Source organism: Micromys minutus, assembly GCF_963924665.1.
Source record: "Micromys minutus genome assembly, chromosome: 30".
Taxonomy (NCBI): Eukaryota; Metazoa; Chordata; class Mammalia; order Rodentia; family Muridae; genus Micromys; species Micromys minutus.
Window position 1 is genome coordinate 9,095,207 of NC_137965.1, and position 14,598 is coordinate 9,109,804.

At 38.9% G+C, this 14,598-nt stretch overlaps 1 protein-coding gene across 2 annotated transcripts; it reads right to left on the minus strand.

Moving 5' to 3' along the window:
- Nucleotides 1-357: 357 nt before the first annotated feature.
- Nucleotides 358-14,534, minus strand: FBXO30 (F-box protein 30). Of its 2 annotated transcripts, XM_080941509.1 has the most exons (4): nucleotides 14,390-14,526; nucleotides 10,165-10,258; nucleotides 5,149-7,201; nucleotides 358-1,390 (listed from the first exon to the last, which is right to left on the minus strand). In XM_080941509.1, exons 3-4 carry the CDS (start codon nucleotides 7,183-7,185, stop codon nucleotides 1,187-1,189), a joined length of 2,241 nt encoding a protein of 746 aa, XP_080797635.1. In that variant the 5' UTR covers nucleotides 7,186-7,201; nucleotides 10,165-10,258; nucleotides 14,390-14,526; the 3' UTR covers nucleotides 358-1,186. The 2 variants fall into 2 exon arrangements, with proteins under 2 accessions (XP_080797635.1, XP_080797636.1); XM_080941510.1 differs by lacking the exon at nucleotides 10,165-10,258 and having other exon boundaries at nucleotides 14,390-14,534.
- Between the last annotated feature and the right edge of the window lie 64 nt (nucleotides 14,535-14,598).

A 14,598-nucleotide genomic window follows, 5' to 3' on the forward strand; every position in this document is an offset into this window, starting at 1 on the left:
AATGCCAGAATTTATCCGAACAAATCATTTCATGTCTCTGTCTTCAGAACTTACTTTTAAATATTAACAATGTATGCTTATTTCTTTAAAATAAGCGTATTACGTGAACACGGCATAAATTAACTGGAAATCTATAGGTTTTTTTTTTTTTAAATATTTCCTTACCACACTTGATGCTTACAAAAAAGACACAACTCTTACTTTCTGAGAAATACGTAAAGCAAAACTGTGGAAATGTTTTATAAAGATTATCAACCAAGACAGATTTCTGCTTGACGTTACTTTACAAAGACTATGAAATTTCACATTTTTAAATGTCTTAAAATAATGTCTTATGTTTCTTGAAACATCTTATAAACATCAAAAGCAGAGCAGTTTTAAGGCCCCTCAATGAGTCAAACCCTTTGTCTTCTGAATATTTGAAGTTTATTCAAGCAATATTCCAAATTCAAACTTATAGTGAGGTATATTTTCTTTTCAAACATTAGATACCTAGAAAATATGAAACACCATGAAAATTTCAAGTTAAATTCACAGGCTTGCCTTGTTTTTCCTCTAATCTGCCATTGATACATCTTCAGATACGGTATTTAATGATGACCATCTCTTGCCTAAGAATTGTAAGAACAGAAGAAAATATCTTTGTGAGTTGTTTTAAAAGCATGAAGTCATTATTGTGCCTTACTGTGAGTACTGTATTTCACTTGTGATCAATAATTATAAAAGTACCAGGAAAACTTGGTAACAATTTTATGGCAGTGTTTCAACGACTGAATGTGTTATGTGAAAAATCTATGCAACAAAAAATTTTAATCAAAGTTCTGCTTTTTGATAACATGGGCTTCAATTCATAGAAAACAAAGAATTAATGTTTTGGTCAGATCTTTTTAGTTTGAGAAGCAAAAATTTCAGAATTTAAATGTGCACACCATTAATACTAACATTATGCAGAAAAGGATTAAATCATCCTGTCTAGCAAATTCCAACAATTTCACACATTTCAAATATTAAGGCAACATTTTCCCAACTAACAGTACATTATAAAAATATATGTCACTGCAAAACAGTATATACATAGTGACAATAAATTTAGCTAGTTGTAGTCTTTAATGCATTAATAAAGTGTCACATATTACAAAGAACTGATACCAGGTACTTGCATGTATGTGCAAGGAAAGTTACAGCTTTAAAGTACGGGTTTTAAAACTGAGCGCAGGGAACGTCCTTCTTTCGTGAGCTCTCGAGTCACGCACATACACGGCAGTGGGACTGCTTCCTCCCGTTTCTGGACAACATTGTAACTGCATTTCTTCAAGTGGTCAGCCATGCTTAGGATGTCAGCAAATTTCCAGTCATTAACAGAACAGAAGGCAGTGCTGAATCGCCATACCTAGAAGAAAAGTCCACTTCAGATTTAAGCCACCCAACAGACAGACAGAATGCCCCTTTCGCTCTACTCTAGCGGCATGTACTTTTCTATTGCTAGAGAAACACAAGATATAGTTTCAAATAGCTAAAAATTAAAAAGGAGTAAATTCATTGTTATTCATGTTTGTCAAACATTTATAAAATATTAGTTCAACCAATAGAGAATAAATAAAATTCAACATTAAAATATCAAGCCCTTATATAATATATACTAAGTAAATTTTTTTAAATATCACTTTATAAATTCATAGCCACTTCCTAAAATACCATATATTGTACACTATTTTTTTGCTATTCCATTGGCTATACATAACTATAATCTAGAGATGGTGATGATCCAAGTATCTTTCTCTTTTCCTCCTCTGCATTTTCTTCCATTCCGTTTACTCCATAAAGTACACTGATAATACTTTAGACCAGTGGCTCTCAAAGATCATGACCTCTTTGAGAATCAAACCCCCTTTTCACAGGGGTCACTAAAACTATCAGAAAACACAGATATTTATTTCATAACTAGCAACACAATGTTATGGCTGGGGGTCAGCATAACACGAGGAACTGTGCTAAAAGGTCGCAGCATAAAAAGGTTGAGACCCACTGTTGTAGACTATTATGCAGTTAAGTAGCTTCTCTACCGTTTACCAGCAGTAACAGTGGCCAACAATAATAAAAACATAAACAGGTGCTTCAATTTGCTAAAATCTTCCTGGAAAGCCCGATATAGCTGTCTCCTGAGAGGCTCTGCCACAGCCTGACAAATACAGAGGTGGATGATCACAGCCAACCACTGAACTGAGAACGGGGTCCTTAATGGAGGAGTTAGAGAAAGGATTGAAGGAGTTAAAGGGGTCTGCAACAATAAGGACAACAATACCAACCAACCAGAGCTCCCAGCTCTAACCCACTATCCAAAGAGTAGAAATGGATAGACCCATGGCTCCATCTTCACATGTAGCAGAGGATGGCCTTGCTGGGCATCAATGGAAGGAGAAGCGGGGGGCGGGGGGGGGATGATGGGGGAATGGAGGAGAATCCAGGAAAGGGGATAACATTTGAATTATAAATAAAATATATCCAATAAAAAAAAGAACACAAGCAAAAAGAAAAATTTCTTCCCGGAAACAAGAGTTTTTGTCAAGAGGGTGGCTCACACCTGTCACCTTCAAACTCAGGAGGCTGAGGAAGGAGGACCACCAGACTGGGCTACACTACAATCCTACTTTAAACTGCACTACTGTAAAATCTTATTGGTTCAACAGTGCTATGGCCTCTCCTCATTTTTATACTTAGCCCTTCCTGGACCTAAGAGGATAAACATGAATGTGGAGTAGGGGAAAGCTACCTAAAACATATGTTTGAAGCAGGAGCCACTGAAGCATTCTAGGGTATACAAATGTCTAATTCAAGAACACTGTAATGCTCCTTTGGTATACATGGGAGTTGGTTCTGGACCTTCTCAAATAAAGATGTGTGATGTTCAAGTCCCTTATATAATGGTGTATCCATTTCTTCCCATACACTTTACATCATGTCTAGGTTACTTATAATACCTAATACAACGTAAGTGTTGTGCAGTTATGTTACATTATTTAGGGAATAATGCAATAAGGACAGTCTGTGCATGGTCAGTACATTTTTTTCAGCAAGTATTTTTTTGTGTGCAGCCGGTTTAATCTACATGACAGGAAAGCTACAAGGACAGAAGGCCAGTTTCACATGCTAATCAGCGGTTGCTCTAGACAGGAGGAGCACTAGGGTGAGGACAACACTCACAACACTTTCCCAAGAAAAGTAGCCAGATACCTTAAAATTCTGTGAGAACGGAGTAAGTGTTCAGCTGACAACAACCCTCACTGTTGCCGAGCATCTGGTAGCACATGTCTATCATCCCAACCACCTAGTAGACGAGGCAGGATTACAAATTCAAGTCCTGTCTAGTTACTGAGCCTTGTTAACTCTGTGCAACTCTCCATCGAAGTAAAAAGAGAGCTGGGAATCAGCTAAGTAAGAACATCTGCACAGCACAAGGAAACCGCCAGGCTCAACCTCCAGTACTACAATAAATAAATACTTGACAAGTCACTGTTTCTTCTGTAGAGTGCAGGCAGCAATAAGCTAATGAAAGTAATATCTGCCCAGCACACCTCAGGTATTCAAGTGTGGAAATTAGGGAAACACATCCACAGGCTTCTGAGACATTTTAAATATTCATTAAGGGTTGATCTCTATCTCTGAGGCAACAGTAAATATGAAGACTTAAGAACTGCATCAACTATAGTAAATATATTTTAAAATATACTTGTATCTTTTACACAGAGCCTATATTGGAGAAGAACCTAACTGAAGTAGAAACTGAAAGGAAACTGTAGCAATCCAAAAAGAACCAAAGGTAAAATGGTGAGGTGAGCCTGAGGGATATGAAAGAACCAACCAACTAGAATTTGGAAATAAAGAGGACAGAGAAGATCAGCCCTCCCTCCCGAATCTCTGGTTTAGGTGCTTAATAGACAAAGATGCCCCTTTCTGACATGTAAGTGGGTAGAGGGGAAGAGTGAGCTGGACATGCTGGGTTTGAGAAAGCGGAGATAATCAAGCAGAGATGCTCAGTGGATGCTTGTATATTGTGGTTTAGGCTCAATAGAGAACACAGGAGCATACTGATATGTACTCTATAAATTACACCAATTTATATCTTCAAGACCAGGTCTCTGTAGAAATTTACACTACCAGAGAACAAGTCATTCTATATATAAATACTAGTGACTAAGGACAAAAGCAATTATACTATCTTATTCCAAAGGACAGAGACACATCTAATCAACTGTCACCAGAAATCATTCTTGGGGGGAAAATTGGTCAAAGTCTCAAGAAAACAGAAAAGCAGTTTTCTTTTTTTTGTTAAGACTGGAGCACTGAGTAAGACAAAACCTACGGGTCAAGAATAAAGTTCCGTGATTCTGAGTGCTATGCAGCCAAATATAGTTTATGCAAGCTGTTATATAAAGATCTGTATGATGGGTATTTAGTCACAGATACCTGTGATATCTTGGATAGTGCTTCAAATAGAAGAAACTAGGCAAAAGCAGAATGTAGTTAAAATTTATGTCTGCTTAAATTTCCATATCACTTTTCTAAATTACACACACTCTTCTGCCATAAAGCCAGTGTCCCCATAAACAGTAACAACGTCTCTAACAGTGTCCCCATAAACAGTAACAGCGTCTCTAACAGTGTCCCCTAAACAGTAACAACGTCTCTAAGCTTGTCATCTCACCCTTCAGCCTTAGCACCCAGACTTGGTGGTTACTTACTTATTAGTAACTGTGGTAACAGTTACTTTTTTGTTCATCCTAAAAAAGACACCATTAAACATGGAGACAACTGAAGGCCCAAGTAAATCCTTTTCTAGGTCCCTCAACTGTTTCATGCAGAAATGTCTCTGTCAAAACTGGAAGATGACAGGCAATAGCATGGTCATACAGTTGTGGGAGAAGAGCAAAGGAACTGCTCATCTGAAGATACAAATGTTACAACAGAAGTTAGATTCAAGAAGTCTAGGAAATACTAGTGATTGTGACTAAAAATTCTTTCATTATCAATTTAATGAAAGTACATTGTAGGATATGGTCACTGTCAAAATGTATTAGATACATTATACCATAGCATTAGTAAATGCCTATTTGATGTTAAGAGAGATTGGTAAGTCAAAATCAAACTGACCTTTTCTTTTATCTGCCAGGTTGAATTTCCTTCTGGATACTTCTTCTTCCCCCACTGCAATATCACCATTCCACGAGACTGAAGCAAACTGCCACAAACATCTCTCATTAGCCTGGATACACAGGCAAGCTGGCATAAACTGAAGCCATCAAGGAAGCCTGCAATATGTTGGAGTAACTCGAAAGGGAGACTACTTAGATGGTCACTCCGTAATCCCAGAACACAGTTTCTAGATGGCTCTTCTAATACTGTAGATACACATGGCTGAACACCAAAAGACCTTAAGTGGCGGTCATGTATGACCTTTGCTCCTTGTGTTGATGGGCAAAATCTACGCTGAGAATAGGTACAGCCATAATAAGCTAAAGGACACCTCTGCTCCATCCATCCATTGAGTCCAGCATGAATGTCACCATGCACGTTCTTAAAATGGGAAGAAAATTCTTTTCTCCTAAATAACTGTCCACACACAAAGGTAAACATTGAACGCTGCTTAGGCTGGTACCTAGCAACACATTCCAAAACTAAGTCCAGCCCAAGTGTCTGAAAAGGGCTTGGATTTGAAAGCTGTGGATTGGCATGATCACAAGCTGAAGCTGAAGCTATTTCTCCAACCATTGTATTTGTAGCTAATATTGCAGATGGAAGTGAAAAAGTCTGTGTCCCAAAGTCAACTCGATAAACGTCAACCATGCGGCTATCAGATATGCCCCTCCCACCCGGAGAATCTCCCAGACAAAACAGTAATGCTGCTGTAATCAGATCTATTCCTTGGAGGCCCATGGGATCTTCTGCAACTTCTAAATCCGTTGTATCGACTGATTTGTCTTCCTTTGAGAGATACCATGAATTGGAAAGAAACTTGAATGAAGGCGCATGACTGAAAGGCAAGCCATTAATATCCTTTAAGTCCCCTAAGTCTACTTTTTTCCAACACAAGCCCCCATCATCATCTTCAACTGGCCTGAGGATATGCTGAAATGTGTTATCTGGCAAAGCACTGAAAGGACTCCCTTCCTTAAGTTGTTTGGCTACTGGAAGTGAACTGGAAGGTTCTGAAGTACCATCTGCTTCCACACAGTCTCCATTTGTTAGGTTACTTTCAGTGGAATCACCATGAGAATTTTGATCTTTGTCTTTGACCTGTATATACATCTTTTCCAAGGAAAAGCCATTACAAAGAGCAGAAGTACCATAAGAACTTGTGTTTACGTCGCATAATAAATCACTTGAGCCATTTTGTTCAGCCTGAGCATTCCGACTTGTGCCATTATGATCAACTCCACCGACTGCCCCCACCTCACCCTCATCGAGGTGGTCCTGGTCTTTCGAGCTCCTATCCTGGGAGCTTTCTCTGTTATTCTCCTCATCCTCGTTCTTTGTGGTAGCATGGAGACTTGTATTCAACAGGCCAATGTCTCTTGTGGCAGAATTTAGGATATCTAATGCAGCAGCCAAACTTCTGGTTGTTTCTACAGTAGCTTGATAAAGTGCACCGTATGATTCTTCATCAACAGATACCAACCCATTAGGACGTGGTATTTCTTGAACACTTGATTTCACTGAGATTTTTTCTCTAGGTTCAGACATTTTATCAGTTGCTTTTGACATCATGGTGGCTACTTTGAGGGATTCCAAAAGCATTCTTTGATCCTGAAGAGCCAAAGCCATGTCTAACTGTGTCACTTCATCAGCATCTCGGCTTAGACTTTCATATGATTTCCGGTCTGAGTAACTAACAGGCCATCGGTTCCATTCCATAGTACAGCACACCACACTTGCTGGACACACTTCTAGATGCTCAGCAACTTTATTCCGTGCCAGGGTAAACGGACATCCAAAGTTACTATTTAAGCAAGGCACTCGTTCAGAGGGGCACAAGAGCCGATGCTCGTCAGCTTTACAAGAATGGAAAACTGCTCCACAAACCAATGGGCAACCAATCAAGTCACAGGAGACCCCAGGCTCTGGTCTGGTCATACACCTTCTACTGACACAATTCACACAGTGTGAGTGCTGCTGTACCTCTTCTTCCATAATGGCCAGTCCAGCTCTAGTTTTGGAAATAGAAAAAGTTAAAGACATTAGACAAATAAAATAAATTCAGAACTGCATAATAAATTGAACCACTAATATACCTGATTATTATTGAGAATGAAATATATAAAGTGCATAAAAACACTTAAGTGGTTATTTTGATATGATTAATATATCTTAGAGGAACTTAAGCACTTCAAGTACTCAAATATAGAAAGTACTGTATACTAAATAAGTTAATTCTAATGACAGTACTATTTTTAGCACCCGACTTCGAGATTACTAGACTTTAGCTTTCCAGTTTCAATGACTTTGGTATGCCTCACTGCAAGTTTCTCATCAAGCAGCTGAGAATAGTCAGCATTTCAATATGACATTTAGCCAAATTTTTATTAGTTTCTTTCCTCCCTCTAAACATATGAATTCATGTTTATCTACTTTATCTACTAACCTCTTCTCTATGGTCATAAGAAATTCTACAAACTATCAAAGGCTTAACTAAAACATACAGCAACTTTATCTGGAAAATATTGGATCATATATTCTGGGATCAATACAATAGAAGAAAAATGGTAACACAGAGAAAATAGTTCACATAAGAAAGGGTTATGTCAGGTAAATTAGTAAGAGAAAGAAGGACATCCATTTCTAAAGTAACAGCATAGGAACTGACAAAACATGTCCAAAGCTCCTAATATTAATGGATTGGGATAAAATGCCATAAGGATCTGAGAACGAGGCCAAATGGAAATTGGGCCAATCATGAGTGGTATGTGCTCGTCAATGGATTTCCGTCACTTAGGAAGTGAACGTCACTGATAATTTTAAGGGTAGAGAAATTGTATCCATCAAATAGTAAGAAGAATTACAGACATACTCTCATCTTAAAACTGAGTATTTTAAGCATTTCATTAAGCAAAGTTTATACCAAAAATAAGAGAAAGTGAAAAAAAATATGACAATTTAATTGTAACTGTGTGTATTCAATGCATTTTTCCCCTAAATCTTTAACTGCTTTCTTTGTTTCTATTAGTGGTGAGAAGTTAAAGAATTCCTGTCTTGCAGGCATCACCTAAATGGCCATTTTAGTCTTTCCTCCTCCAGCTCATCACCTCGGCTGAATCAGAATCCCTGACCCTGCGAGACTGTTAATCCTTCCCTTACTTCCACGTGATCACACTTAGGCAATTTCCCTTCTACCTCTCTTCATCGTCTTTTCTTTAAATAGTACTTTCTTCAGGAGTTCGTGTCATTTCTGATTCACACTATGCATTATTTCTGGGTGTGTTAGATTTTTTCCAACTTTCATTTACCAGCTATAGGATGAAAACTTATCTATACTTGATCTTGCCCAAAAGGCCAAGAGGCGATGAGAACTCATCTATACATCCTGCCTAAAAAATCTTCCAAACTCCAGACCTCTAGAGCTATTTCCAGATGCTGAACACTCTTGAGTTTCAAAATAGTCTCTTCCACTGTAGACTGAAAGGCAATTGAACTCATTGTTTTCCAATTATACTGTAGTATATAATAATTTTAAAAAATTTAAAAAAATCGTAGCCTGTTTTCTTCATTGGTGCATATGGTTGCTAAATCTCTGGCATGTATTTAGATAAATTCTAGTTTGGTTTCAAGTACGTAATCATTCTACAAACTGTTACAACTTTTTCCTCTGGTTGAAGACTAACATTCCTCAAGCAGGAATAATAAAAGCTAAGCTGTCATTAACAGAGCTCTTCTTTGATAATGTGATGTTTGTTCAATGATGCCATGGAAAACAGGACACATTCAACACCAAATTATGTTTAATTGTGCTTATAAATAACAATGAGTTGAATTTCTTTTCTCACAAAATCCATAGGCAAGTGTTTACTCTAAATTTAAACTGGTTGAACTAAAAGGACCACAAGAGAAGAAATGATAAATTATAGCAAATCTTCATAACTGAAGCAATGAAATGTTTTATAAGAACTAAGACAACCCTCACTGAGGTGAGTCAGAGCATGCAAACAGCTGGAGCTCTTATCCTGCAAAGGCTGAGTTTACCTCACATGCTAAGGTTAACTTCACTGTTACCAAGAGAAATCTAAAACACAAGCAGTGTTTTGGAACCTGGTGTGGTGGGGACACTGTCATTATCCATGCCGTCACACAAGCACACCAGGCAGAGCACAGCTGCATAATCTGAAAGGTGTTTAAAATAATGACCACAGCAGTTCTGACTCACATGCAAAGACAGTAACAACTTGCAAAGGTAAACTCAAAGGATCTTGAGTTCCAAAATAAGTAGCCTCTTCCACGCTACTCCTCTCAATAAAAATGTTATGAAAGTGTAGCCATAACATGTATATAGGACTTTATTGCTTTCTAAAGTGCACTAGAAAAAGGATTAATATCAAATGTACACCACTTTTATCCTTAACAAATACCAAGTCAATTTCTCACAACTCAGGAAAAAAGTGTTCAATGATAGTAAGTGCCTACCGAAGGTCATCTATCTAGTTAAGTGACAGGTGGGGACTTGAATGTATGCTATTACTCTGTATGTGGACTAGCAGTCTTGTTTACTTATAAAACTTTAAGAACATGGAGTAGCTCTTCAACAGCTGGTGATTCAATTCTAAGATGTTCTTTGTTGAATGAAGATTGCACAATCTTTCTTGTAGTTTATTCTAACACTTAATCACCTTGTGATTGGAGCTAGTTAAAGCTAAAAATCTTTTAGCTCTTTATAATTATTAAAGCATATTACATTGCTTTGACCATATGTTTTAAATACAAACATATGAATTTAGCCATTCTCAGCATGTCCATACAAAGTAGGAATCTAGGTCAAGTTCATTTTATAGATAAATATGCAAAGAAACAAGAAGGATCAGGAATAGCCTTTCTAAGGAGAGAGACTGGCTTTCAAACTTTAAAGCTCTTCCAAGTCCACCTTGTTTCGAATCAAGGTCACTATTACAAAATTTGTATTACCTTCACAATGTATTTGAAATTGTTCACGAATCCTGTGTAACAGGGTTTTAAAGTTCAATCCTTAATTTATCAGTTCAACGGTGGCACACCAGACCTGGTAGAAAACATTTTGTTAAAATTATGGCTTCAACTTTGAAAGGAGCTTCATTAAACTCAATGGCATTTTAAAAAACATAACCAAATCAATTCCTTAGACTACACTTAAAAGAATTACTTTAAAAAAGTTTCATTAGACAAAAAAAAATTGTATATGATGGAATTTTACACAATAATTTCAGTTTTCTCTAAGAGAGGTTGGTTGCCAATTTATACTCTGTGGCTGACTAGCAATCCTTAGACATGGCATTTTCCCACACAATGAAACAAGAGATTCTCATTAAGGCACAAAACCAGAGCCTTTTACTATTTCTCAAAAGTCACTAAGATATAAGGAGATAATATAAGCATATTTTAAAATTGAGGGTGTTCCTAAGCCTACCTGTCTCTACGACACACGAGAGCACTCAAGTGCACATACAGAGAAGATACACATCTCTCCCTCGTTATATGCCCTGTGTGTCAACTGTAGTTTCAGCTTGAGACCTTCCCTAGAACCCAAAGCAAGTCATGGAAACACATGCTATCATGTGCTGTCCTTTCTATGGCAGTGCTGGGGACAACTGAAAAGAAATAGGTTTTTCTTTAGTAACCAGCTCTAAGGAAACCTATAATCTCCAGGAACACCCAAACTATAACTGCTCACACACTCATTCCCTGAGTCCCCAACTGTGCTTCCATCCATATGCACTTGTGTAAATACAGGAACGAAAAAAGAAATCTGAGAAAATAAATTTCCAGGCATTTTTGACTTCGTGGAAAATAGACTATGCCATGATTAAAAAGTACACATCTAGCATTAGAAAATTAGTTTAAAACAAAATTCTTCAATTAACCATACAGAGTTAATGGTGCTCAAACACTAAGCATTCAACTAATATGTCCTAGGCATCTTATATGGAGACAAAACCTAACGTTTTTATAAAAGCAAATCAAAGATAAATCAGTGACTTCAGTTTTGACCTTTTTTTCTTTTTCTTACAACTTTATAGTTTTGATCTTAAAAAAAAAAACCCCACTTATAAAGCTGAATATATAGAAAAGCCCCAGGTTCAAAAAGAAAGGTATTGGTTGCTGCCTGCATATGTACAGGTGCCGTGAAGGAAAATAACCTCAAAACCTGAAGTGGCATCGGCGTAACTATTGCTTAGCATTACATTTATAGGGTATTAGAGGAATCAATCCTACTGAAAGTCTTCTAATGTAAGGCTGATGTGCAGCCAGCCTTGTCTAATTATAAGGAAGTTTATTACCAAAATTTAACAATTTATCAATTAAGTGTCCCTAGGAAAGTCTTATCTTTTGTATAGTCAGAGATACCAGTACATAATGAACAGAAATACTTGCTGACCTACTATCAAATAGATGCACTTAGTTTTGAAGTTAACAAATCTAAACCTCAGCCACTTTATCTGCTCTTAAAAGATGGTGGTTGTGGCCAGTAGTAGTTGCCCACCAGATGCAAAGGCTTTGAGCACAGTAAAAACAAAACACAACAAACATAAAACGGTCAAAGCTGTGGTGGTGGTAAAGGCTCCACATGATGAAAATTAGATTCCCACTAAATTCCCAGCTCACAGCACAGACAACCCAGTATGCTGCTGAGGTAACACATAAAACCCCTGGACCAAAGGCAACTAACTGTAGGGAGGAAAAGGGTTGTTTCAGCTAACACTTCCAGGTCACAGTTTACCCGGGGCAGTCAGGGTAGGAACGCAAGTAGAAGCCATGATGGAATGCTGCTTTTTGCTTGCTCACTGTCTGATGCTCAGCTAGCTGTCCTGTATATAGTCCAGGACCTCCTACCTAGGGACGGTACTTCCCACAGAGGGGGAGGTCCTCTGACATCAATTACAGATAATCCAGCTCTGACCTCCTCACAGGCCATAGTGACCTGTCAATTGACAACTGAGGCTAACCAGGGCAAATGGCCAAATGAGTTATACTCAAATTACTTCATTAAACTTTGCTTCTGGTTTTATAGAAAAATGACCTAACAAAATGAAAATTTATTTTCATGTTCTTAACCCTCCAGATGTAATATAATCAAAACATACAGCTGCCATTTCTACACCTGGTCATGGTTAAAGTTTTAAAATAAAAGTTCTAACTCCTCACAATTTCTTCCCTCAATAAACAAAGGAAAAAAATCATGGACTTGGATCAGAAATTACATTTAAAACTCAGATGAGAACCTATTTAAATGAATACATAGATAAAAACAGGTCTACTCAGTCTCAGATGGCTAGAAGGGTAGGCTTCTAGGAAGCTAAGTGTCAGCTTTTGACCTTGAGGTAATTATTGTACTTTGAAAGCAATCCTGAACTTCTTAAAAGTTGAGTAGTTATTCCTGTGTCCAATAGTATATATAGTTACTCACAAATGGACTCACACAATAGCCAGATTTATATACAACTACTTTTAAATATTACTTAAATTTATAAAGTTTACTAAATGCAGTTATGTGAGGAACCACTCTAGCCTCTAACATTAACCATTCTGTAAAAAAAAAGAAAGAAAAGAAACATGTTTTTATTTTTTACTTAGGTATATTCAGAATTAACACTTTCCTATTAGTATGCACAATATGCAAGTAACTACCTAAAGCTGAATCGCACATTTCTCATCACAATATGAAACGTAGTATTTACTAAGTTTACCTCACAATTTTTATCATTGAATACCCAAATGCAAATGACATTCTCCAGCAATAATATTCAGCAAGAATAATTCCTTTTATTATATAAATAGCAGTCTTAAAAAAGTATTTAGAACATTATCCAAGAGTTACATTTTAAAAGCATGCTATATCAAATAGTAAACACATTAACTAAAGCTTGTTTATCTGACCTCTCCAGCCATGTGAGAAGTGATAGCAATTATTTTATGCAATATTACTTTTAAAAGTATTTTACTTAAGTATTTACATTTTAAAACAAAAATATATTTAAAAAAACCTTAAACTTAAATTTAAACATTCTGCAACATTAGATTGAAATTAAACATATGGAATACATAGGTTTCAGGGTTTTTTTAATCATTCATAAAACACCTACTATTCCTAGAATCAATCACACACAAAAGCTATGTCCCTATGTTAAGTATCGGGTACAAGCTGATCTAAGAAGTTAGCAAAACATCATGTTGTCCCCAACTAAACTACAGCAAGAAACAGTGACTAAGCACAAAGAAGAGTGATTCAACGAAACTGTATGCTTTAGAAGAATCAAACTGGGATACTACGGTTTCCTTTGTCTCACTGCCCGTCAGCATGGGATTGTTTGGGAAAACCAGCATAAAAGCGTGTAAAACACGTTAATGTAACTTACTATGCCTGAAATTTAGCAGGGAGCAAGCAGAAAAACCTCGGAAACTTTCTGAGACTTCGTTTTAACCCTCTTTGATACCAGAATGCCCATAAATAACTTCATCTTGGATCACAGTCAACAAAGCAATCATGGAAGAAAAGGTCAACTCCTTCCCAAGCATCTTTTTATCCGCGATTTACCACGGAGCTCAAAGAAGGGAGAGGGGAGCAGGAGACCCGCGGTAAACACAGGCCTCCGTCGAGGTTAAAACGCATTCCCGGGTGACTTTGAATCCGCCATGCGTTCCTTGTCCTGCTTCCAATCTGGGACTCCACGAGCGGGACCCAGTAACTTGGGGGATGGGAGGGGATCCCTAAGTCTCCCTTTAACAAGGGCCACGGCTAAGCCTCCGCGCCTCTCACTTCCATGAATGGAAAAGTTACCAACTTCGCTCATCCCGCGGAGACTCTTGGAGATGCCTCGCGGTCCTTTAACCCGTTTGCGCCCAAACTACCCCCAAGTCCCTGCGAGCCACAAGGGGCGAGCCTCGCTTTCTTGGGGGTCGGCGCTCAGCGTGTGTGTGGGGGAGGGGGGTGGTCTCACCCGAGTCGGCGTTCCCGGGGGTCCGGGCGCCATTTGCCCGGAGCCACAAGGGCGGGCCACGCGAGCGGCCCGGCGCGATCCGCGGCCCGAGCGACCTGGACCCGAGCCTCCGAGCTGCGCGGACGCCACCGGCCCTGCCGCCCCCGGGGCCCGCGCCGTCCGGTCCGCTGACCGCCCGCGTCCCCGCGCCGGCCTCCCGCGGCCTCGCTACAACTCACCGGCCCGCGCGGGCTGAAGCTCCGCTCAAGCCCCGGCTGCCCCGGCCGTCGCGTCCCGCGGCTCTGCAGCCTCCCCGCCACCGGACCACGCACGGAGCCGGTCGCGTTTCAATCCTCAGGGCCTCAGTCCCGGCCGGACCGCCGCCTTTTCTCCTCGGCCTCCAACCGCCACCGCCCTCCTCGCGCGCCCCGCCCCGCTGCGCCCCGCC